Below are 27297 nucleotides of genomic sequence, written 5' to 3'. Positions count from 1 at the left end.
ATCAGCAGCAGGGAGAGAGCAGGAAGCAGCCACTCTCCAGTGCTGCTAATTACCACGGGGAGGAAAGTAAAAGGCAATACTTGGCTTGAAGAGCACCCATGCGACACAATGGCTTTGAAACATTAACTTCTTGTTACCAATATTTTGGTAGCCAATTAAACAGCACTTTCTGATGGATCTGATCTAAGGGGCACGATTTCTGCCTCCACTGGAGGCTGAGGAACGAAGCACCACATCTGAACCCTTTGCCAACCTGTGCTGCCCTCTGAAGGTGAGCACATGCTGATTCAGCATTGGAAAAGACCACATCTTGCTTTATTCCTCCAAAGGCATTTCAGAGGAACATCAGGATAAAAATAATTATCTAATTAATTACTCCCTAATTTATGCAACAAGCAAGTTCCAACCAAACAACAACAAAGTGATTTGTGTTAAAAAGAAAAGCATGCAAATGTACATAAATAAAGCTTGCTGAAATACTTGCTTGTCTTTAGAACAACATTTTGCCCATTCAAAAACTACTTATTTAAGGTAGGAAAACATAGAAATGTTTAAAGATTATGAGCGAAACCCTCTTACAGTACACAATCATGCAAGACGTTCAATTTCTGAAACATTTCAGTTACACCAGGATCTTTGGCTTCACCCCTACATCATGCAGAACTTTGTATGAAGGGAGTCTCACAACAAAATTAATCTCACAAAGTTTTGGAGGCTGTATAACCAAAACTTTTGACCAAGGCCAAAGGTCAGCAATCTGTCTTGAGAATTAAGAGCAGTAAGCAGAATAAAGCTGGTTTCTGGACTTGGTACTGCATTCTCAGCCCACAGACCTCCTGGCTTGTGAATGTTGCTCTGAATGAGCTCCAGACATGTGGCTGTGGCAACTCCTCTGATCTGAGCCCATGCAGCACAAATACCTCTGCTATTAAGAAATACCCACCTGCAACTGGTGTGGTCCACAGAGGTGACCCGTAGGTGGCTGGGTCCTATCAAAGCTGGAGAGAGCTGCAAAGAGCTCCTCTGGCCATTTTCATGACTATTCTGCTTACAAAATTAATTAAACTTGCTCTGGAAAGAAGGGATAATAAAAATAAAGGGAGATCAAACTTTCAAAACCACACTGCTGTCACAGGAGTATTTAAACAAATGCATAGACACTATTTCTATTTGTAAAAGCTTTATTGGTTTAATAACTGTAATACAAAATTGGTCTCTGAAACATCATAACAGCAAAACTTACTCTGTAATTATATTTTGTACAGTACTTTAGCAGAGGGGGTACAATTTACTATTTTTCTGAAAAATAATATTCTCAAAATCTGAAATAGACACTGATTTTAAAAAGCAGCACAGTAATATTTCTTGTCTCACAGCAAGAGCTAGAAACACAAGTCTCTTGTCTTTTTTTAATTTCATTTAAACCAGTGACAGCACTATATAGATAAAGCTTATTTTTGCATTTCTACACTGCCTAACTGCAATCCTTTACAAAATACCTTCTGAACAACCACAATAAAAGCAGAAGGATAAAAAAGTATCTGGAAGGCTTGGTGGCTTAATCCTTTTAACCACAGTAACAGGCAGCTGACAGTGTAAGGGGAATTTTGATCCCAATAGAAATGTATGAGTCATAAAATCAAAACCCATTCTGAGCACAGCAGTCATGTTTTTCGTTCCTTGAAGAAGTCTGTTCCTTTCAACTCTTCTGGTAGATAGTCCTGCTCCACAGGTCCCTTGTACATGGGGTTGTATTTGTAGCCTTTTCCATAGCCCAAATTCTTCATGAGCCTTGTTGGGGCGTTTCTCAGGTGCAGGGGAACAGGGGGCAGTGGTCCTGTGTGCATCCTCAGGCATTCCTTGACGTTGCCATATGCCCTGTACACCTCTATAGACTTTGGGGCTCTGGCAAAGTACACTACACACTGTGCTAGAATCACCTGCAAACCAGCAGAGGGAAATATTAAATTACTTATTTTAATCTCTTTGGGAAAAGGCCTGCTGTTCAGGTTGTTTGGACAGCATGGCAGGGAGTGTTTTTAAACTGACCTATGCCTGCTACCATAATATGAATACTATTATTTAACATCACCATAGCTTCATGGTTTTCACTACTAGAAAATAACAGCTACATTATCTATCATAGAAAAAAACAGAGAAAAATTATATATGATCATACATCACATTTTAAGAATAAATATGCAGTGACTTCTTTTTTAAATTACAGCATCTATTTTAAGAGCTACAATGTTCTCTTGTCAAAGACAGGACATGCAGAATGAACAAGTAACTAAGTCTATCCTGTTCTTGCAATCTGCTTCTTTTTATAGTTACAGATAGGTTTTACAGATTGCAGAACTTTCAAATCAGTGAATTAATGAAGCATTTACCTCACACTCAGGCATTCCAATGAAGTGACAGCCTTGATAAGCAGCAACTGCTTGCGTTAAAGCCAGAGGATCTGCCAGTCCTACAGAAAGGGATCAGATAAAAGCAGGCCTTTATTTACTTTTTTTAATTTTTCATTTACTTCACTTAATGTCTTTCTCTTTTTTAACTTTATTTTTTCCTTTCCTGTAAGGTATCCATGAGATTTCAGAGCTGCTTTCTCAGATATTGGAATTCCTGGTACAATACCAAATCACACATAAGATACACTCCCTCCATCCACAAGCTTTCCTCCTCCCACAAAAAAAAAGAAAAAAAAAAAAGGAATAAAAAAAGTCTAAGCTCTGGGTACGATTTATAGACTGAATCTGCTGCCACACAGTGGCAGCCTGAGCAGCAGCTGACCACGTATGATTCTCCTACCTTTTGAAATTAATAAAGAAACGGGGAAATATTGCTATATAGACATAGCTTTCCAGGTCTCCTAACTCTTCACCCATCACAAAGTGCTAATAGTGTTGCTGGATCTGCTACTTTGGATAAGTAAATAGAGATGCTTTACAGCTGTTAAACCTAAGGGTTGCAGGTCAGGGTAGGTATTTGTGTGCCAGATTTATTAGAAAATCAGACATCCCTGAAATACGCACTCTCTGTGGCACAAGCTTACTGGTGACCTACAACCAGCAGGGCTTAAAAGAATTCATATTAATATACACCCAACCCTGACCTCAAAAACATTTGTCTTTCCTGAAACAGGTAATCATCACAATGACACTTTATGTAGGTCTCTGCCTGCATATACAAAGTTTTTATACCATGTGAAGCATTTCAGTATTTTGTATCTATTCTGCATATAACTCTTTTGAGTTTGTTCGTTTTTCAAAAACCAACTTTTAGAAACCAGAGAAGCCTGGCAGATCTTCATTTAATGTGATTTTCCAATGTGAAATACTGCAAATACTGACCTATATCTTCACTTGCAAACCTCACCAGCCTCCTTGCCACATAGAGTGGATCCTCACCGCCCTCAAGCATTCGAGCCAGCCAGTAAAGGGAGGCGTTTTCATCAGAGCCTCTCATAGACTTGTGCAGGGCAGAGATGCAGTTGTAATGTTCTTCTCCTGTTTAGGATGGGGGAGAAACAATACACAAAGCTGTTAGGAGGAAATTCAGAGAGCAGAATATATTTTACTAGATTACATCAGTAAACATAAGCTGGTTTTTCAAGCTCTTTTTAGGGATATGTGGTTACAGCATTCATTACTGTTTTCAGTGCCTTCATGGTTTCCCATGTGAATGATTCCCTAACTACATAAGCAAAACAGAGCAACCACGGATGAAAAGGAAGTTGTTTTTTTTTTTTTTAAACATTGCTTGGCAAACAATTTGAGTTTTGTAACCTAACTGCCTTCCCTTCAAAAGGAAAAAATAAAAAAGGTAACCCCAGATATCTTAAGCAGTTAGGAAGAAAACTCTACATAAATAACTTGTAATTGCCAAAAAGTACAAGCACATACAAACAACTGATCATTGCTTTTGGACATACACAGAGCTCTGAGAAGACAGCACAAGAATCAGAGAAATCCAGTGCTATACCATAGTGGTATTTTAGAAAAAAGACATTTCATATCATCCAAAGCTTGAAAATAAAGTGTGCAGTAAAACACAAGTTTGAAGTGTTCTATAGGGGTGAGAAAAAAGGACATACAATGATGGAACATCATACAATTTGGAAAAAACAGAATTGCAGCACACAACCCTGGCAAACCCCTAAGAAATGCTGTGTTCAACTGTGGACACCTGCCCTACTGCAACAACACTTGAAATGCCAGGCTTCTAAGTAAAAAGTGCAAAGACCGAAAGAAATACAAGGAATTTTTTTTTTAATATTAAAGCTTAATATATGATTAGATTCGGACTCCAAGGAGAAACAGAGCTACTCCACAGATCTTCTAGGGCTACACTTAAAAATAGGGAGTCAGTATTACAAACACTGAATGAGACCCTTCCTGCTTACAATTTTCCTATATGCAACTATGTTTTGATTCTTATGCATGTCTCTTAATCAAACTTGTAAGAGTATTTTGCTGCAATATTGTTAAACTTTCCATGTTATCTGCCTTTTTTATTTTTTCAAGTGCCTGGCATTCCTTGGCTCACAGCTACATATGTATTTTAAAGGCAACTGGCTGCATGCACAGCCATCTGTTAATATTCCTCTCCTTCCTAAGGCTAAAAGGATTTACAGCCTGAGGGCCACATCAGAACACACCAGTGACTTGCAGGCCCTGAAAAATAAAAGGGCTGCCTGAGTGAGTTTGAGAACCAAAATCACCACGCTGCTGCAGTTGCTCCTTTTGTAGCCAGCAAGGCCTCCACCTCCCAGGTCCACTGCCCCCATCTCTGCTCCTGCTGGAAGTGTGATTCTGCGGCGAATTCAACAGGCTGCCGGCGAGCACAGGCAGTCAGACAGCTATTTTTGCTAGGACTCCACACAAAGAGCCCTGGTATGCAGCCCTCACTGGAGCCAACACAAACAGCACGTCTGTGCTCCACCACAACACTTGAGTCAGGAGCAATAACCCCAAGCAGCTGAACTCGCATCATCCTCTTGCAAGAGGCGTCTCTTGGTCTCTTAGAAGATGGCCTTTAAATATCTCCAGAGGTTGCACTCATCCAGATTTTTCTGCTGGAGGCTTTTGTATGCTGTTTGGGCTACTGTAAAATGTCATATGTGGGGATACCAGCTAGAGAGGCAGAAGGAATCCAGCAGATAGGTTTGGTCTAGATATATAAACCTGCAGGGAACTTCTGACTTCAGGCTGAGAAGGGAATTAGTTTTTGCTTTTTATTTCCTTCCTTACAAAGTTAGTGTTGGTGACAGAGCTACAATGACAATACTTCAGTATAATCACATTGCATTATCAATTAAAGACAAAATACGGTGATGTGCATTCGAGAGAGATCTTACATTTCTGTCTAAAAATACAGTTTATAGATAGCCTGAGATACCAAAAGCAGTTTAAAAAAAACTAGAACTTTTAGTAGACCTTTATTTACTAGCCTTTTCATGCTGGTTAGCTAACATACAGGTTTGGGCCTTACCAATTCAGTTGAGAGACTGACACATACCAGTTTATCTATCTCTGCTGTATCCCAGATGCCTCTTGAAATCAAAACTATGAAAAGTTTTTGGAATCAAAAAAACCTTTTTCTATGCAGTTTCCACAAAGGCAAATACCTTTCTGAAACAAGACACCATACAAGAGGCTTTGTGGAAGAGAGGGCTTTCTAGTGTCTGACATATACAGATGCATAAATCTTGTTGACATATGCCCAGAGATTGCTTTATGAGCTCATGAGGAATTTTCAGGCTAGTTTAAGATGCCAATTTATCTCAACTCATATTGGTAAAAGATACGGAAACGGTCTCGTTCACTGACCATAATTAATATTTGAGCTTCTTAAACAATTTCTATTCGCAAAGCAGTGGGCAAAACTAAAATCAGTCCCCATCTCAAATTATTTTCTATCTTAGCCAAAGGTAAACATCAAACTGCTCACTGATTAATGAAAGAAGAAAGCCTTGGAAGTAAGAGTAGACCAACAGCATGGATGAGAAGACTTCTCATTCTGATCCAGCAGAAAGAAACTGAGCTGGAAAAAAACATTATGGTGCGAGTGTGGTGATTTAATACCAGTTGGGAATCCAACTCTGAATAAGTCACTCCCCTACCCCAGCAATTATGTGCTTGGTATGGAATAGCAACTTATTCCTGCCCACAAGGCTCTAAGTTCTGCCCCGACAGCTAATCCAGGACAGTGAGATACCCTCTCTTTTCTCCTCCAGAGAAGGTAAGGGAAAAACTGTGTTCCAGACTGCAGAATAAATTAACTTCAGCATAACACATGCCCAGTCTTTACCATATATGAAATTATGTCACTACACAGACAGTGAAATTACTGACATTTATCTTATTAAATCACTGTTAGCAGAGTGGTACCATCTGTAAAAGGGGCAACAATACAATTCTACTTTAAAGATCTAGTTACTCCCCATCTGCCAGTAAACTTCAATGAATTTGGCTGGTACATCATTTTTCTAAAAGAATCGAAATTTTAACAACTGTAATTAAAAGCTAAAATATGACTAACAGTTTTTGTTTGCTCTCCAACTGCAAGGACTTCAGGCAGCTGCTGGCAGTGAAATTTGATTAAAGTTGTTTCTTTGTCCTTCCAGCTAAAATGGATAAACTATCTGCACAAAGACCTTTTCTTTACATATCTGCATATAGATTAGAACAACAGCCTAACTACTGCATTATGAATGACTCTTTCCTAGATTACTTGATGAAAATACAGAAGAGAATGCCAAATTACATATATTTGACAAATTTTGCAGAAGGTAACAAAAAATAATGTAAAATAAAAAGTCCGTATTTACACTCTGAACACTAATCAATTATTTGATGTTTTCTACGTGAACATGCAACACATGTATATTGCTGCTATCATGATTAGACCCTCCATTTTAAAAGACTGAAGCATTTTATTTTATAGGACTGTAGATCCCACCACCACAGCTGTGATTCAAAATGTGTTGGCTAAAACATGCTACCAAAAAAAAAAAAATTATGCAGTAGCTGCCTTCTGAAAGTTCTTTGTATTTAAAAGGACAAACAGCTATTTCTACTATGGACAAAAGTGGTCAACCTGCAGTCAACAGTCAGTGGTCAACACAGACCATTTCACAGAAGAGAGAAATTCTGAAAAGACATGTACTCGGGCAACCTGCTACTGTGACAATATCTGTGTCAGGCTTTCTGGCATTTATACAAGCCAGAAAAACAGAATTTCACTGCTTTCACCATTCTGAAAACCTCTAACCAAAAAACCCCACAATAAACCACAACAAAGATTACTGAAACAGAGAAGGGCCTGACACACACTACCCAGACCTGATGCAGGAAGAGGCACTCTGTGCCACCTCCACCAGAGCAAGAAGGTGCAGGAGGGCTGGGAGCAAGGGACACAGCCAAGAGTTCTGTGTGGCAGTGGCCACAAGGCGACAGCAAACACACAAGGGACCTACACTGTGCAAGAGACCTGTATCAGTGAACCAGTCAGATTTTCCACTTCCTTCTAATCATGACCTCTTCCAGCCACAGACCCCATAAAATGTTTCTTCTCCCTCCCCCTGCCTGCCCTTGACTTCTCAGCTGCCATTAGATCAGTATCTGTCCAGCTGCCTTTCTCCTGACAGTGAGTCATCATTATTTCTTTGTAGCAAGAAGGCTGCAAGCAGACATATGTTACCACCAACCTCAAGAAACCTCTCACTATAGGTTTTGAACAGTGGCAGTAAATGCAGCGTATCAGAAACGTGGCCCAAAAAAATAAAAAAGAAAATAAATCAGTTCTCCAAATACTGCTTGGCATAATCATTTCATACGATTCTGCACAGTCATTCAAGTGTTGCTGAAGAACCAGCATATGCATTCAAGGGGATTCACCTAATCTGATACTCACTGATTTTTAACCCTCTAACATAAAATGGTTTAGTGGCCAACTACTGTGATGCCTAAGATTGCCAAGTCACAAATTTAGCAAGAGTGGTTATCGCACTAGGAAGCATTAAGTGCAATGCGATTTATGTGGCCTGCCCTAAGCAAGCTACAGAATTCATTACCTTAAAAAGCAACTCTAAAAATAAAGCAAACTGCTCAGGTTTTGACATAACATATTGCTGTGGATGTGAGCACTTCCAAGACTTTCAAAGGAGTAGAAGTGCATGGGAAGATATCCAGCTCTTCAAGAAAAATGTCCTCATCAAATTCTTCTGCCTGTTTCACTGAAACCCTCACAGACCTTAAATAACAAATAATTTCACCATGCAACTCAACTAGCTTTCTCAGGACAGCAAATAGGTCTTTCAGCTAATCTACACTTCCTGGTTGAGAAGGAATTTCCAGCTGAACTACACTGTAGAGGAAAAGTAACTTTTGGGACAAACTTCAGTACAACCACTGTTCCAGTAGAGCAGTTGGTACAAAAAAGGGAGAAGAAAGGGGAATTAGAGAGGCTATCACATTTTGAGAACACCGCATCTCAGAAACTGCATCTGTTACTCACCTGCTCGGTCGTACAGGATGTGAGATCGCTGGAGCCCCTCCTTTACATGCTCTTCTGTTACCAGAATGCCATGTGCAGCACCACCTTTGGCAGTGGTGTTTAAAGGAGCGTTCCTTCCCACTGCTACTCTGGCCTGAACTGCCAACTGGAGTCCATTCAGCCCAGTCCTGGCATCCCCATCGCAAAGATAGGCAAGTGTGTTCAGAGCTTTCTCCTCTATGTACACCGGGAATCTGCAACAGAATAACCACACATCCTTAGCCCCCATTGCACTCCTCTCCCTGCCGGCTGTGCTGGAGATGATGTTTCTTTACAAAGTCTCTTGATACACAGCTGGGTTTAAGATTTGTCATAACTTCTCCTGCAGAACCGGGGGCCTACACTCTTCCTCCTGCTCCAATGCTAAAATACAATTGCACCTGAAAAATGTAGGGCAGGAGCTCTCATCTATTTAACCCCCTTATTTTTCCTCACCTCAATAAATTCAACAAAAACTAGGGTTAGGTTTTCACCACAGCCCAATTCTGATACAGCCAGCTGAACTTTACAAGGTTTAACTCCATCAGCATTTCATTGGTAGCACTTCAAATTCCTTGGTGGAAGAACGGTGAAAAGGCAGCAAGCTATCCAAATGCAGGTGTGAGAATATAGTGAGTTATAAAGTCATTAGCATAACATTTTGAACTACTAACAACAGCAGGAGGTGCAATCAGTTGTTCTTTAGAAAAAAACAATTGGAAAGATTGTTTACAATGTATAACACATGCATCCTACTTTTTTGGAATTAAAACTTAGTCACTGGGGTACAAAAAATAAAATCTTACTAGAAAGAAGCTGCATCCCAATACATGCCCATCACTCTTGTTGCCATCTACTGCTCTAAGTGTGCCAGAACTATAATGTCAGGCCAAATTCCAGTGAAATCACAATCTAAATGAACAAGTCACTGAGATTAACTCAGTTGATTGGAGCATGGTGTTGATAACATCAAGGGTTTGATCCCTGTATGGGCCATTCACTTAAGAATTGGACTTGATGATTCTTATGGGTCCCTTCCAGCTCAGAATATTCGGTGATTCTATGAAGATGAGAAGACCTGAGAAATGCACCAGCAGGATCTCCTGAGATCTTCTAGTGAGTCCATGAAAAATCTGTGGGAACAACAAAGGCCTCAAGTTTTGTCTCTAAGTTTTCACCTGCTAAGCTGCAGTCCTCACTGTTGGGACACATCCAAACCAGCTCACCTCTGCATGTTTCACAGGCACCCTGTTGGGGATTTAACCCTCAAATCTCAGTTATGTAGACAAGGTAACATCTGAGGTATTTCCAGGCAGAGGGTGTAATGGATCTGATTTGGAGAGAGCAGCTAATGGAATTGAAACATGACATTAATGGCCCTAACTGAGCCACTTCTACTAGCTACACTGTAAATCAAGAGTGACAGGTATCAGTAAGGATTAGCACATAGGGCTTGGTGTGAGAGGCCATTTCTTATGAAGCTCTTGTGTGTCAAATAATTAAGGATTCACAACAGCCCCGCACTTCATTTACCAGAAGATGTGTTACTATTACTACCAGTGGTATAGAAAAAGGCAGCATCAGGATTCCCAGACAGATGTGTCCATTGATTTTCTTTACTTGCCATCTCTTTCTCCTTGCAAACACACTCTGCACTTGTCACACAAAAGAAAAAGACTGTAGGTTCTGGAAAAAATTTAGCAGTTAATATTTGAGTCCTCTCATGCCACACATAAAAAGGAAGAATTAGTAGAGCTGCAATCTTAATCAACCACTGCAAGTGAAAGCTGACAAATGCCTTCTAGGGACAAATCCCATGCTGCAGAGAGTAGACATCACACCCTGGCAAAAATAGATGCATCACCAGCATCTCATCATGACTTTTTTCCACCTCCTTATTTCTCATGTATTTGATGAATCTAGTAAAAAATATTAACACACATAGAGTGGCACTTTTGCTAGGGTGTTTCAAACACCATCTTTGAACAAGGAAGCAGAACAATGCAACTGCACAGAGACTTAGTCAATTATCTCAAGCATCAAATTCCTTGAAAATCAGGAAGAAATATTCATCCCTCAGCACTACAGATGGGTACTGGATCTTTCATAAGCATTAAATTTAAAAAGCCAGCAAGGAAAGCAAAAGTTATTTTTAAAAAACCAGCAGGCACTACACACAGACATCCTGCTGCTAAGGCCTCCTTCAACAGAAATGACCCCAAATATACAACATGATGAGCAAACACTTCTCACACATCAGAAGGGCATACTTGAGAGAAGGTTTCACCTTCAAGGACTAAGCTCTTTGCCTGCTGCTTGCAGAGAAGCACATCCTGTGCCTGAGGTCTCCTCACACTGATACCACAACGGCAGACAGTGACTGCAAGTAAAGGGGAAGCATTGAGAGCACTAAAAGGCAGGTACTACCTTGGAAGAAGCAAAGTACAGTCTTTCCCAAAAAAAAGTTGAGGTCTCAGAGAACTTTTGCAGTTTATCTGCTAATTTAAAGCTGAGTTGCATTCGTGTCTCTTGTTTCACTATAGGACTCTAATGGCCCTGTTGACTCAACGTAAGCAATTTATATTACAGAAAGTGAAACAAATATTCACAAGAAAGTATGAAAAATCTGCTTCCAAGCAATGGCCTTGTCCATTTCCATGGTGAAATTTCAGTTGTAACCTAAGGGTAATGGCAATTCCAATCCAAATAATGCATTATGTATTATTGGCTGATCCAGTCCATGCCTACAATAGCATGGCATGCAGGATCTGATATAGAGCAAGAATAAATGGAGAAAACTTCTGCATACAAGCTTTTTGCACAGCACATTGATGAGAATCACTGATTGGAAAGAACACAATGCTTCCCTGTTGCATAATCTCAGCTCCAAACACACTCGGTGTTTCAAAATAATAAAATGTTATACTCAGAATAACTGAATTGAGATTTTTTTTCAGAGCAATTAAGACCTTAAATTCCATTTTCTGATGATTGAACTTCACTAGGCAGGAGTCTAATTTCAAAATCAGGATGATAATTATTTCAATACCTTAGCTTCCAAAAACCACTGTAGTGTTTTACATTTTTAAGCCCATCCTGTCTTCAGAAGCTCAAGTGCCCTACTCCCTCCAGTTTATCCAACTTCTGCACCCATCAAAACCCTAAGGCAGAATAACTCCCATGCTTTCTGACTTCTTTCCAAGCTCCTGATATGCTTGCAGATGGGCAATCCCATATTTTATTCAACTTCCAAAATTAACACCGAACACCCACTGGATGCCAATGGTCAATGTTGGTACCTTGTAACCAATGATACGGAGACCAAAACATAAACAAGCCAAAAGGGACGTGCTGGGATCCATCACTCACTGGGCTGAAGGTGATATACTAGCTCAAGGAATGGAAAACTACCACTACAGGATAATAAATCCCTCTTCTAGGTCCTCTTTATCGCCATACCCTCAAGAGAGTTTGTGCCAAGAACCAACATGAAATGTATGATGAACAACCCATTAAACCCATACAGCACTGCAGCATTTGAGCCAATAACAAGAGAGCATAAGCAGTATCAGGGAGTAAAATATAAGGAAGCCCAAGCAAGGAGAACCTATGTGATCAAAGATTTAAAAAATTACTGAGCAAAATACAGACAAAGCACCCACTGCTTCTTTCCCATATAAATCAGTACTTTCTTACTTTTTCAGTGCAATTATTCTCACTATGTTCACTTCTTGGCAGATTGCAACACTTTTACAGGCAAACAGTTCTTCAACTGAACTAATGCAGTGTGATATGCACTGCTCACTACCTTACAGCATTGTCTCCCAGTATTGCCTCTCACCTCAGCAATTCATTTCCTGAAAGGAAATTTAATGGATATTCCAATTAAGGAATAATTTTCAAGAAAATATTGAACACTGAAGATACAAAGGAATTCCACCTTCAGTGTTGTGATTTACGAACCAGTGAATTCAAAACACGCCAGAACTTGTAATACAGCCAGTAGCAAGCTGAACTGCATGATGTCTGGGCTTGCCAACAGGAACCTGGGGTTCCTTCCACTTCCCTCAGCTGTGTGCCTTCTGTGCTATCTAGCTTCAAACACATTAATCAACCATCCAGTTTACTGTCGGACTTCAATTAGAGATACCATTCTGAGGGCAGCACTTGAATGACAAAAATAAAAAGCCAAGAGAAGAATTTGGTTTCTTCCACCACTGACACAGTACAAGTGTAATGCATCAGTGCACACCTGGAACAGCTGGTGCTACTACTGACACAGCATAAACTGCAGAAAGCACAAGCAGTTGTAGCAATAAAAATCATCTTTAACATTGACTTCTTACTTTTCTTCATCATGAGTATGTTTCTTCCTTTCTTGTTTCTCCATCTGCAGTATACTGAAGACTATACTTCAGTAAAGTCTTCAGATTTACTCAAGACTTCAGAGGCACAGTTTGATGGCAGTAATGCTGATGCAAATATAACAAAAAGCACATATTATCCTTAAGAAATCCAGTAATTAACATAAAAATTGTCAAAGAACTTTTGTGAGCCATGATGACACAACAAATAGAAAGATAACCAAGAAGTAAAACCCACTGCTAGTTGTTCCACCTTTAGAGCAAGAAAAGGCCACAGTGGAGTGAAAGAGAATCCAGGTGATCTAACCAGTCAGAAATCTGCACCAATGGTGGAAGCAAGATAAGAAAAATCCACAAAGAAAATCTAAGGAAACAGTTTTGGGTAGAGCACACTTTCCTTGTGGAGTGCAGATGATGAAATCCATTGAATCACTTGGGAATGGCTGCATTCTTGCCAAGCACGTAAGATGCTTGTAAGGACTAAGGAAGATTCACTCTCACCTTATTCCTCAAGGTAATAGGAGAGACCACAAAGAATCATCCTCTCCTTCAAAATCTCTTCGGTAAGCCATCCTGTCAAACAAGTGATGTGATACTAAAACCATCTGATTAACTGAGGCCAAGTAGCACATGCAGAACTTCATACTACACTGCTGTGGCTTGGAAAGGGAGACTCACATGGGAAACGAAACCCAAAATTCAATGTACACACCTCTTGTGCCTTCCTGCTAGATATCTGCAGCATTTTCAAAGTGGGTACACTCTACTGTTTGGGGACGTGCTGCCTTACAGCTCCTTTTCTCACTCTGGTATAAAGGTGAGCACCATTAACAACCAAAGAAATTGTAATTGGTGATTTCCATTTATTCTTCAGGACAGCATGAACAGTTACCTGCCTCAATCTAATGACAGTCCTGTTCCATAGAGGCAAGGGAGCAAAAAGTTGAGACAGCTGCTCCTGCAGAGCAGTGGAGAGGAAATGAAGAAGCAGAATTGGTATGGACACTAAGAAGCAGGAATTAGTGAGGAATCCAATCCAAACCAGAACAGGAGGGTGGATGGCTTATAAAAATCTGAACTTATCAGCAACAGAATGTAGGAATTGTGGCTCAGCACCAGATCGCATAATGAAAGATAAGAAAGATGCAACTGCAAAAAAACCTCCCCAGTTCAAACCCCCATTTTTATTTTTAAAGGCTTGGCTCCCATGACTGCCTTTGGAGTGTGGCCCTCTCTGCCCATGGAGAGATTTCTGAAACTGTGTTAGTCTGACAGTCTGCCTGCCAGACTTCTTTCAGTACGATGAAGCACCACGCTGTTTAAATCATCCTCAGCTATTGGAAGGTTACAGACATGGAGAGTCCAGCGAAACCCAAACCCAAACAACTGCAGCTGAAACTATGCCTTGTACTTTAATCCTGTACAGAAAGGAAAGTCTCTGAACCCCAGTCAGGGTGTAGCCACAACCACAGCTGTGCCACTACATTAATGCTGACATGCAGTACTGCCTTCTCTTCTAAAATTCACATTACTACAACACATAAAAGCTATAAATGACTAAACCATGAGGCAGGGTTACCTAAAAATAAAAAAGGAATACCTTTCCTTACCTGTCCTGACCTCAGCATTCAGGTTGGCAATTCTTTGTGCTTACATTCTGTGACAAAGTTCAAGTGGATTCCCCCTCATTTATTTCATACAGTCTGTCAATCACCACCATGCCAATGCACTGTAAATTACTAGGAGTGCAGCCAAGAACCGACACAAAGGAAGTGTAATAGCTTGCACATGAGTACCACAGTACCATGCATTACTCTTATTTGCCAGCCTCTTGCTTCAGAAGGCAGATAACATCTCTTGTAGACAAATCTGGATGTTGTTTTTTCCAAAACTTTCTGAAGTGTTTAATATGAATTTATCTGTCTGGAAATCAAGGAGCAGAGAAAAACAAAGTCTCTCTTAAAACAATCTATTAATGTCTCACAGCAACAGTCTCCTCTCGTCACTGGATATCCTAAAACACAGGACAGGACTTACTCTGCAACTAAAGAACAGAAGCAGCATCATCTTCCCTGATCTCATTAAAAACAAATTCTCAGAAAACAACAAACTTCTGGCAGGCACTTCCAAATTAAGAGGGGATAGCCCACCCAGCACTTAACGGTAACATGATGCTTTTACAACCAGTAGCAAGAAGTAACACACATTAAGACATGACAAAGACCCAAATACAGGCTTCCACAGCAAATCCTCAGCAGCAGAACAGATTTAAATATCCTGAGAGGGTGAGTCAGGAGTTATGGATCGAAGTATAAAATTCTCTCCTAATCCAGACAGTGAGATTATGTTTTGGATGGAGAGAGCCAATGCTTTGAATTCTCTCTGTCCTGTCACCCCCGCCCCTGCCATATGCTGCCACTTCTTTTCTTTACTATCAGAAGTGGCTAGGGTTTCTCTTCCCACCCCCCAACTGCTTCATTCTCTCCCTGGCAGGCAGTCAGCTCCTCGGGCTGTGCACGTTAACACCCTGCAGCCCATAAAGTACTCACTCTGAGCTCTTGCTGCTGCTGCCAGTCGCAGGAGTGCTGTGCTGGTCGCCCTGGCCCAAAACCTGGAGCCCTAAGAACCTGACGGCCCTCATCAGAACTGCCTCCATCGCTTCAGCCGAGAGCTTCTCCAGGACGATCACCCGGCACCGGCTCAGGAGAGCGGCGTTGACTTGGAAGGAAGGGTTTTCTGTGGTCGCTCCTATCAGGGTCACCGTCCCACACTCGACGTGAGGAAGGAAAGTGTCCTGAGCATGGGAGGGAAGCAGAAAAAGCTGATCTCAATCAATGACAACTTGAAACATCCCATGTGAGTAGGCTACTTTTTTTTTTTTGCATCTTGTGAGACTTTGGGTTCCCTGTTGATATGACAAATAACCACACTGACAAGGCAGTTCATCTGCACAGATATGGAAATGATTTAATTTCATGCACACAAAACCTTAATAAGAAATGACTGCACTGAGAATGACCCTACCAGCTGAAAAGAAACAGGGCAAAGAAATCTGCTAATTTTGAGTTTGTGTGACTTTGGTTTATTGCATGGCAACACAAGAAATCATGAAATTGCCTTATCAAGTATAACAAGTAGTAACGCTACTCCTAAATATGCTTTGAATCAACCTTTAGGGCTACAATTCCCTGCCTAATTCTGTACTCAGAAAACGACAGGAAGATTACAGAATAGTTCAATTTAAAAACTGCAACCTGTAGTACAGAATTCAAGCTTTCCATGGCACAACTGAAAAAAAACTTATACCTAGGAAAGGAAAGAGAAAAAAAAGCCCAAGTGATGGCTGCACTGTTATCCTGAAGGACCATGCCACAACTTATTTTTTCTTACACAGAAGAGAGGACAACATTAAAATACCCACCCTTGGCACATTCATATTTCAGACCTTTGTAAATGTAATACAGAATGCTACCTCCCCAGATGGAGGCTGAAATGAAGATGTGTGCAGCAAACCCTACTAACATGACTGTGGAAAAATAAAAATTCACAAAAATATCACATAAAGACTGGCACATAAGTATAACTCAGCCTTTTATTTAAATCCTTGAATCAAAATAATTAAATGTTGGTTGGAAGTTAGCTAAAGAATTTAATTTTTATGTTTCTCCCAAATTCATCTACTACACATATTAACATTGAAATCAAAAGCCCAGAGGAAGGTATCACCTTAAGGCAAAGTGAGAGATTTTACAGAAGTGCTGACAAAGGCTCTTTTAAAAAAGCAGTGTAGTACAATACCTGCTGAGATTTATTGAAACGATGGATCTCATCAATAAAGAGGATAGTTTTTCTCTTGAAGAGTCTTTTTTCATTCTGGGCTTGGCTGATGACATCTCGAACATCATTTGTCTTGGCACTTGTGGCTGACAGTGTCACAAACCTCATGCCATTCTTTTTGCTGCTGTTGGCTATGATGTGGGCCAGTGTAGTCTGAAACAGCAATAGGAGAAAGCTTTGTAAAAATAATTTCAGACATAGAAAGTACCAATTTAAAGGAAATATGTAAAGAACAAAGCTATATATTTTGGACATAGGGACAGTGTTGACATTGTACAGAGTTAAGGCATTTCAGCTCACGTTATTCTAGGGCACAGAAGACTTAAAAGCTTCCTGCTAGAGGTAGCTGCCAATTCCTCTGCTGCCTTTCCAGTGCCTGCACTTTTCCGTACTAGACCCAGTGAGCCTCAGTACTGAAAAGGACAGCACTGACAGCTGTCTCCTTTGTCACGGAAGAAGAACTCTCTGCCAAATACATTTCTGTCACAGAAGACGGGCTGACTGCAATTCCCTGTGCAGTTATTTTGTGGAGAATGTTAATGGATAAAGAGCTGGACTACCCCAGGACACCTGCCTAAGAGTTTACAGTGCAACTGCATGTGAGAAATAAAAAGTTACAAAGTTATTAACTAAACCCTTTTACATTTCAAATACACGTAAAAATGAAATGAATCAGACTGGAGGTTCTACAAAAGCATGAAAACATTAGCATTATAAATTTACATGTGTACTTAAGAAAATGTAACTCTTAAATCTAAATAGTCAACAGTACTCAAATGCTGGCCCAGAGAAACAAAAGGCAGCGGACTGAACAAACTGGCTGTTTTTAGTAAGCAGCTATGTTGTTTTTCTGTCTTTATGAACAACCCCTTCAAATCCAAATTTATTTATAATTTCACTTAGCTTACCAAAGCACAGACACAACCTCCACTAACCTCCTGGGTAGATTTACACACCAGAACATATCACAGACATGATTTTGAAACTTTCCTTCACAACCCTTAGTAAACACAGGTGTATGCCCCAAAGAGAATGTATCTCTATTTGAAAGTACTGCTAGAGAAAACAGGTGATTCTTCCATCAAGCTCACTGTTCTATTAGAGAAAGATCGAAAGGAGACCAAAGACAGGAGAGCCTCAACAGATGAGGACTGGGACAGGTGCCAATAAAACCACCTCAGAAGATATTCTAAGTGCTGAGGTTAAAGCAGCAGGTGGTGTCAACCTGATCCTCTTGCAGGGAGGCTGCAGAAACAAGCACCTACCACTTGGCTACCAACGGTGTTGCAGTACCCCGTGAAATCCATTTAATGGATTTCCTTGTCCCTGAAACCACAACCAGCCCAAGTTAGAAAATGGGAGGCTAAGGAGAAGGATATATTGTTATTTATTCTCGCTTTACTTTTAGTAAGGGCTTCCTGATTGCTTTCAGAAGCAGCGTCATTTCAGGTTCTGATACAAGACTCGCATCCTATGTCAGATCCTTCCTCACTTTCTGAAGGCAATTCACCAGCCCATCCCCAAGCTGTATCATTGCAGACGACAAGACTGGAAAGACACTTGGAAAGTGTTTGCAGCAAAGCCTATAGGCTAGATCTCAGATCTAGCCTGTAGCAAGATCTGAGAAAATAAATAAGCAAATTCCATCCCCACCCCATCAAAACCAAAAAGAAAAATATCTTTGAAAGTGAGCTATCAAATCAAAACCAAAGTTCATGTTTCCTTACAAAAGGGCCTTGAATCAAAACGTAACTTCAGAGGATATATCCATGCCTTAAAAATCTCTGAAAGCACAGAACATCAAATTTGACGGTGGAAAAAAGGAAAATGCACCTCTTCCTTCTCTAAAAGTGGCAGTGGTAAGATGATAAAGAAAAAAAATAAAGCAGCTATTCTTCTTGTAGCTCCACCTGGATTGATAGCTCACATTGTATCCTGGCTGTCAGTCAGAGAGGTTTGTTATTTACCAAAAAAGCAGTAAGGACTTTGTTTCATACTCATGCACAAGAGTCCATATTTCTAACTCTAATTTAAGGAAAAAAAAATCAAAGAGATTTGTTTGAAAGTTACCGTTACACCAAGAATCTACTTGAAATCTGCTACATGGATCTCAGCCAGCAGAGAGCAGATACCTCTCCTCCTCTGCCAACTTGTGGGTCACCAAAGGTTGCAATAAGAATAACATACATTGCCTTTCAAATGCAATGCTTGACAAGGACAGGCATGTTCACAACCTCTTCCCTCTGTTCTGCGCAATCAATCATTCAGCAAGTCAAACTGCCTATCACACAGATGTAAAACTTTCCCTGGTCCTCTGAAAGCCTTCCCCTGAAGGATTTTTATGCTGCTTTTTGTCCTACCATCTCAAGTAAAAGTCAGTAACAAGCTACAGTTTTCTCCCTCTTTGTTACTTCAGGTTACAACCTAAAGGAACACATAACCTAATGGAGAATTCACATAAGCAAAATATGAAGGCTTAAGTATGAAGCTTAAGTATGAAGGCACTAGCACAGAACAACTGTAACTCATATGCTAATTTCCTAGTTTCCCCCATGGGTAATGTATTTAAGGGACAAGAAGAAAATTAGAAATGTGATACGGAATAAGGCAGAAGAAAACACACTGATTATCCTTCATCATCTAAAATAAATTTTGAACTTTGATTCTTACACTGGAAAACAAATCTTTTCAAATAGTGACACTGTTGTTGCAATTTACTGTGGGTACCCCTGAATCAGAACCTGCATAACAGGCACAAAAGGAAAATCCAAAGAAGTTGGTAATATGCTCCTTTTACTATACAGGTGTTTCTTATTTAATCCATGTTTTTTCTTTATGAGCAGGAGCAGGAATATTGTTTCCCACAAATTAAGAATAGAAGTGATTCAGTGATCCTGCAAACTAACCTTTTGCTAACTTCACTAAAAACACCACCTTACAAAGCTCACAGTGTAATATCCTTGCCTCTTCCAGAAACCATTCTTAGTTCTCTACTACTCTGATGCCAAACTACTCAAACTTGTACCTATTATTATTACCAAACTTTTATGCTGAATATTGTGAGACCTTACTGACCTACCTGTTTAGACAAGCTAAAGCAGTGACATCATAAAAAGCTGTTCTGAAACAGAAACATATTCACCAAGAAACTTCTGAACCATTACTCACCAATGAATAACATTTAACTTCAGCCAATGGTCATTTATTTCCAGATCCATTATGCACAGAACAAACACTTAACTACTGAAACTCTCCTTCACCATCCTGTACCTATTGCTTTGTGTCAGCCCAAATGAGAATATCCTTTCCCAGTGGCTGAAACTGTCTCAGATTTACAAACAACCAGCAACCGACCAAACAAAAAAACACCCCCAAACAAACAAGCTCACTCACAGCAACTATGCTACCTGTTTTTCTAGGCTTTGATACAAGTTATGGATGAAACAAAAGCAACCCACAAAGCATGCTTGGCTCCACACACCTCCCACTGTCAAGAGCAGAAAAGTCAATCAGATTTGCTGTTTGGTAAGCTGGGTGTTTGTACTAGGAGACAAGAATTTTCTGTATACCCAGAAGTTTCCCTGACTGGGCAACACTCTTTAAGTATGAACTATTTCTCTCCTCTCTGCACTGCCACTAGTCAAAGCTCCCTCACATCCATGGCTGGAACAAAACAGTTAAAAGCTCATACAAGTTAAGCCAGTCTTATTGATGTTGATGTTCAAGGACTACCTGTTCAGAACTAAGACGGTCTTTTTGATTTTTGCAGCCCTGTACCAGGCCATTAAACTATGCTCATCACATTAGCTAACCAAAGCTCCCTACAAGAATGAAGAGTGGTACTGCCTAGCTCACTTCAGGAAGTGGAATTGGAAAAAAATGAGAAGGGATTAGAACAGAGGGTTAGATCATATCAAGAATACTGTGAAACCTAAGGTCTTCCTGGGAAAACTGTGTAGGACCTCACTTTTAGGTGACCCAAGCAGATCTGGCACAGACTGGCACAAGCGCAGCACAGCATGAATTATTCCTGAGCAGGGGTAATCGAGTTGGCATGTAGGTTTCTCCAACAAGTGACTTTGCTGGTTTGTTCCAGAGCAAACCACAATGTAAATTATGTTTCTGGCAGGGGTGACAAGAGACTGATAAGCCTAGTGCAAAACACAACAGGCTAGTTACACCTACAGACTTGTAGGGTCTAAGCTATGTTATCAGAGTGCTGAACTAGCACCCTGATTTTCTTTGCTGCTCTTTGACCATGACTTTGCAGCTGTTTTTTGCTCTTCCTTTATTCTGGTCAGGATTTCCAAATCTTTGTTTACATGGTGTTGCCATCAATGGTGTCCCCTCACCCTCAACCTTCCCTTTGCTGGCAGCAGGGCCATACTGTGGCTGCCAAGCAATCGGGAAAGGCCGTGCTCTGTTTCACTGCCTTGAGGGAGACACCAACAGCATCCTTGGATGCCATACAGGGCAGCAGCTCTCTGGGATGTAGCTCTGTGGATGTTCTCTGTACCACACTGCGTCACAGGAGATAAGCCAGGCCGTGTCTAAAGGAAATTGGCAGCACAGCAGGTGAACATGGCCTAGGGACACTGTCTATACAGATAAACACAATCAAAAGTAGCAGCAGTTGGTGTTTATATAAGGGCAGATGCTATTCTTACCCATCTTATTTGGTTCCTCAAACCCCAAATAGCCCACTGAGATACTACTGGAGGAGTAAGTGTCACTGAACAAGAGATACAGCATGTGCTTTACAGCACTTCCAGAATCCAAGCCCAACTAAGCATAAACAGATGCAAGGTCATTATATAATGTTTGTTGAAATGGAGCTGTATCTCCATTTGCTGTCTTTTGATTTGTGTACTTAAATTCCAGCTGCTTTATGGATAAAATGGTATTTTTTTCCCCAGCACTCTCCTCCTAGAGAGCCACCCCAAGTTATTCCTGATTTAGATGAGCAAAGCAAAGCACACTGCATTATAACACTGCTCTCAGGCAACTGCAAAGACAAACCCATTTTTCAGAGCTGTCCTGGACTTTCAGTTTACACTAGTGTAAAAGACACCATGCATTTTCAGTTTAAATATTCATGCTAATCAATCAAAAGAACTCATTAGTTCAAATGGTACAAATCAGGCCCCAACCTGTGTGAATAAGAGAAAACAAAATACACTCAAGCAACAAAACAGCCCATTAGGTAACCACTTGAATCAGCAAAATAGGAAGCACTGGGAAGGGATGATAAATACATGGGCACCAAAACAGGTATTGGACTTTCTGTGTTTCAATGGGTCATTTATTGAGTGCAAACAAAGAAAAGAAATACAGGGAGTTCTAGAAATAAAACAATGTCAGAGAAGATTTGATAGAAACTTCAAAGACCACTTACTGGGGTTTTTAATGTTTTGCACTCATACCAGCATTGCATGTTTTATCTTATTACCAGAGAGAAGACATGAACCTCAGAAAATCATGCATGAACGCTCTTTGTCTCATCTTCTATAAGGAGCGGGTTCATGCCACTTGCTACCTATTTTTTTCTTGTTACACAGCAGCCATAAGAGGGAATGTTTACTGTATTAAAATACAGAATGTTCAGGTTTATAAGGCTTAAACTTCATCTGTGGCAGCAAAATTACTCGGTGCTCAAGTTACGCTGTGTCCCCCCGCTAACTCTTTACTAAAATTGGTGCCCCAATGGCAGACATGCAAAAATCTAAATCCCTGTATTAAGGTGCCATAAATCACAGCATAGCTTACTCACATTACACTCGGATTTATACAGGCCTTTAAAAATTTGCATAGTCAGTATGAACAAGCTAACTGTTCCTAAGTTAATAACCACGGCATCTCTTTGAAGCAGTGTTTCTTCTGGCCTGAGTCTAGTCAGCTTCTTAAAAGAAGAAAACTGGCGCTTGAGTTCAACACTTCAGAGTGACAAAAGTGCAAACAAAAAGTCTTTTCATCCAGAGCACCTTGGCTTCCTACGTAATTAGGATGAGAGATTCAAGGTACAAAGATCATGGTCCCTTAAAGAAAGATGACTCAGTAGAGATGGAAACTCAAAAGAAGAGAGGATCACAATGGAAATACCCCACTTTTGTCCTTTCAGTTTTGAGCATGTTTCCTTGAATATTCAAGTGCAGCTGAGGCCAAAATCGACTTGGGCAGAGCAGTTCCATAGCACACATGTTTTTACTCCAGTACCTAGCTTTATTGTTCTCATGATAAAAATTCTGCAAAAATACTCTTGACCTACAATATGAAATATTATATTTATACACTTTAACAAGCAAGATTATTTTCTTCTCGCTTAGAAAAAGTCTGTTGAACTACAATTTTTCATAAATATACAGATTGAAAAAAAATACATAAATTGATTTGAAATTTGGCCCTGATGATTTCTGATGATTTATTCCACGTTCAGTTTATTTTTTTTTTAACTTAGTCCTGCTCTACCCTTTTCAAAAGTATCAGTTACCATGGCATTTGGCTGTAGAAATGGAAGAAGGCATAGATGGGCTGCAATAACCAGATTCCATGGTAGCAAGAGCCTGCAGAGGTTTAAGAAATGTATGACCACCTTACACAGCACTTCTGAATTTAGACCAACATATCTAATTATGCTGCTATTTTAGCTCTTTGATGGGCAGAGCTTAATATATGGCCTTGTTACATACGGGACTACATAGCACGCAGTTATCTCTTAGTGTTTTTCCTGCTGAAAAGCACTGTACTTAATGGAAGCAGTTTTTACTGATCAGTCCAACCACATCCTGAGGAAGTTAAAACACTTACTTCTCCTCCACAGGATCTTTCAAGTTTTCAAGCCCTAAGTTGCTTTCTCATGAAATGTCTTCTTAGACACATTATATACATACAACTCGAATAATAAGTGAGCGAGGTAGGCAGGCAAGAATAGATCTCCTTTTTCATCTTCAGGTGGACTACTTTGCTTGCATGTTAAATCTGTTAGGAGAGGAATTTTATAAGGACATATCCAAGAAAAGAACTTTTAGCTATTTAACTCAGACAGACATTATGATTTATGGGGAAGAAGGCCTGAGATAAAACTCTACTCTAGCACCATCCTAGACAAACCTGGGTGAAGGGGAAAGTTCAACTTTTTGCAGAAGGAATTTCTGGTTCAGCCAATAATGGGTGTTTCATCAGGAGCCAGCTGAAAGCAGATACACTCAAAACTCTGCTGAGAAGGAATAACCTAGAAAGCAGAAGAGTTACCCAAGAGTATTTTTACTCAAGTGAGTAAAAATGTAACAGATGAGTTGGGGAACTGTTCTCTGACAGGTCAAAAGGTACAGAAATGATGCAAGTCAGACAACTGAGGAGCAACAGAATTTAAACTCTGAAAAGCAAGCTTACTAAATACAATTATGTGTAAAGCATATAGGTGAGGAGGATGTGCTGTATAAAAGGACACTGAAAGCTGTGACATTACAGGCATAAAACAGATCGCCCATTACTCAAAGACACTTTCACTACCACAGAAGGCTCCTAAAGAAGACCTGGAACACAACTGTTAAGCTGTCACAAGCTCATGAAAAAGCACTTCCATGGTCAAAGCCAGGTGCATTCACTGGATCACAACCCAAAGGCCACTGAAGCCAGTGCCAGTTTGCAGAGGCTGTTCTCCAGCCTTTGCCTTGCTACCACTTTTGTATTGCTTTTTTTTCCTGAGCAAAGAGGACTTCAAGAAAGAGCAAGCACATGCTGTTGACAAGAGATAACAAGAAACAAAAGGCAGGAGACCACGAAAAATATAGAAGCAAGAATGTGTTACTCATTCAGAAAAGAGAATTCCTATTTATTAAAGAACCAAATTCCACTTCTCTCTCTGGCCATCTTACTTCAGTCAATCCACCTCCCCTTTAATCAGTTTTCAGAAACAGCCCTTCTTTACCCATCTATTCTGAGCTCTTACTTTCTGCTATTACTTTGTTATTTTAAAGGAAGTGGCAATTATTGAGGTTCACTAGCTGGTTCTTCTGAGGTGTATGTTATCTAGCTGAAGAAACCTGCTACACCATTGCTAATGGTATTCATCTAATTCTAACACCTGCTCCTTATTTACTGTGATTGACTAGCATTATTATTCAAACACCACATAGCAAGTCTCTTTTATTTTCAATTAAGTACGTTAACAAGAACAAGCTGCTGCTGTCTTTAATTTCTCTGCTAAGCATTAATCGCTTCCCCTATCCCAGATTTCTCAAACACACTCTCATGCAGCCAACACACCAAATTATATAATACATGAAACTAAATGTTGTGAACACATTAGACTGACGGAGAAAACTGTATTTTGTTTGCCCTGCCACACCACAAATCTGAAATACGTGGAACTACAGGACAAAATTAAGGCGAGATCTTAAACACTGCTCAACCACACCTGAGGCATTCCTTTGGTCCTTCTCTCACAACAACTGAATCCCTTCACTGCTGTTCTGGAGAGTCTCTGGGGATTCATGATGGCTCCCGCTATGCTAAAGGAGTCAGAACAAGAAGATGCAGTGGTCAGATCCCACAAAGACCCACGAGCCCAAAAGTTGAAGGTGGATGAGCGCCTAGCCATAAGGCTACCCTGCCTTCCATACCAGTGCTGCCTTCTCTAAGAGGCAAGAATTCGTAGGCTAAAACAGACCTAGTACTTGCAAACTGTGCTCTATTAGCCTGTTGGCTTCCTAAACATATTTAGAGATTCTGTGTTGTGGCTGTTTTTCAGCTTCTCAGCCATTAACTAAACCACAGCTTATGTTTTAGGTACGGACTTTGGAGTTATGAAATCTGAATTATCTGAAAGCAAGAGGCCTTGTGTAAACAAAGAGCAAAGTGCATGGAGCGGGGCTGATGGGGGTGGACCAATTCTATTTTATTCATGAGGCAGGTTGTGTTTTTTGTAATCTTAAGAGAAAACTAGTGGACATCAGCACGTAAGGAATCTACAAAAGAAACCGAGAAGACAGAAGGGCGAGAAAGAGAGTCCGAAAATTAGCAGGTTTTAGGTACAGCGGCCTCAAGAGCCACGTGAAGCAGCACCGGCCCGACCCCGCAGGCTGCGAGCGGGGCCGCCCGCACTCACCTTCCCGCAGCCCGGCGGCCCCCAGAGGATGAGCGAGGGGATTTCGTGGGACTCCAGCAGGGACCGCAGCAGGGTCTCCGCCCCCAGCACCCGCTCCTGCCCCACGTAGTCCCCCAGCGTGTCCGGCCGCAGCCGCTCGGCCAGGGGCTTCCCCTCCAGCTTCTGCGCCAGGCTCTCCCCGCACAGCGCGGCCGCGCATCCATGGCCCGCCGGCACGGCGGCCTCGTCCCGCCCCGCGCCGCTCCTCCCGCCGGCGGCTGCCGGGCCCTGCCCGCCGCCACGGCCCTTGTGGAAGAGGGAGAAGACGGGGGACCCGGCGGGCGGGCGGGCCTCCTCCGGCTGCCCCTCGGCCTGACTGCCCGACGGGGCGGCGGCGAGGCGCGGCCGCTTGCTGGGGGGCTCGGCCTCGGCCCCGCCGGCCTGCAGGCAGCGGTCCAGGTGCGCGTTGATGTCGGCGCCCGGCAGCTCCCGCAGGCACACGGGGCACTGCACCACCCGCTCCCCCTCGGCGCCCTCCGTCGGCTCCATGGGCTCCCGCGGCCGGGGCAGGAAGCGGAGCCGCCCGCAGACCTTCGGGAGCTGTAGTCCGCCCGGGCCCGCTCCCCGCCCCGCAGGCAGGCTTTGCTGCCCCTCGGCTGCTGAGCAACATCGCCGAGGTCTCTGGCCGTGGGGTCCACCTGGTCTTTCATTGAAATGTGTGAAAACGTCATTCTCTGTGGAAAAACCAGCAATAAATTACTATTTAAAAAAAATTTAGATTCAAGACTGAACTCTCATATTCTGCAGAATGCATGGCCGGTTGTATTTCAAAGATGGGCACGGTAAGCAGTACCATTTGCATCCTAATTTACGACCCGAACTTGACCCATTGGTAATTCTTTCCACATTACATCTTGTTTTCTTTCTTAAAGTATATGTTTAGGTTTAATTTTACACTGTGACATAATAGTTCCCAGCTTGTAAAATTCAGGTCAGTCTAATGTCAGCTGTATTAGGAGGTAAACAAGTCCGGCTACTGGTTAAAAGTACCCCCAGGCTTAAAATTTGAAAATGGCCAACGGGTCAGAAAAAAAAAGTAAATATTTGAACTGATAATGGAGACCAAATAACTGAGTTTGAAACAAAGTGCTTTACAGCCCATCAGGTAAACCTAGTTCTTACTGAAGGGATTACAATCTAACCCAGGTGTTGAAAGTGAAATGAGATGTGTGTGGGTTCCACTTTTCGGCTAGTACCTATTTGTCCATTTCTATTCCTGATCAGATTTAGAAACAATTACTATATTTATATTTTTATAGTGCAAATATATTGTTTTGCTGCTATAGGGTAGAAAAAGCAGCAGGACCATAGGTGTGCACTGCCTGTGCTTACAGCTAACCAATGCTCTGAGTGTATAAGTGAAGGTGTAGTTCATGAAGCAAGATATTTTGCTTGGAGTGAGCAATTGGCTTG

General features: G+C 41.2%; 2 protein-coding genes across 2 annotated transcripts in view; one reads left to right on the top strand and one right to left on the bottom strand.

Annotated features, from left to right (window-relative positions):
* Nucleotides 1-1163: 1163 nt before the first annotated feature.
* WRNIP1 (WRN helicase interacting protein 1) lies at nucleotides 1164-26388 on the bottom strand. Its single transcript, XM_059853753.1, has 7 exons — nucleotides 25846-26388; nucleotides 16701-16892; nucleotides 15452-15696; nucleotides 8521-8753; nucleotides 3354-3509; nucleotides 2391-2470; nucleotides 1164-1940 (listed from the first exon to the last, which is right to left on the bottom strand). Exons 1-7 carry the CDS (start codon nucleotides 26371-26373, stop codon nucleotides 1665-1667), a joined length of 1710 nt encoding a protein of 569 aa, XP_059709736.1. The 5' UTR covers nucleotides 26374-26388; the 3' UTR covers nucleotides 1164-1664.
* MYLK4 (myosin light chain kinase family member 4) overlaps nucleotides 15625-27297 on the top strand; it is an 81411-nt gene continuing 69738 nt past the window's right edge. The window contains exon 1 of the mRNA XM_059853731.1: nucleotides 15625-15758. Within this exon, the coding sequence (XP_059709714.1) occupies nucleotides 15703-15758 (56 nt within the window). The 5' untranslated portion in view covers nucleotides 15625-15702. The remainder of the gene's footprint in view (nucleotides 15759-27297) is intronic.

The sequence above is a fragment of the Haemorhous mexicanus genome, chromosome 1 (assembly GCF_027477595.1).
Source record: "Haemorhous mexicanus isolate bHaeMex1 chromosome 1, bHaeMex1.pri, whole genome shotgun sequence".
Taxonomy (NCBI): Eukaryota; Metazoa; Chordata; class Aves; order Passeriformes; family Fringillidae; genus Haemorhous; species Haemorhous mexicanus.
The sequence above is the reverse complement of the archived record's forward strand: the minus strand, read 5'-3'. Positions and strand labels throughout refer to the sequence as shown.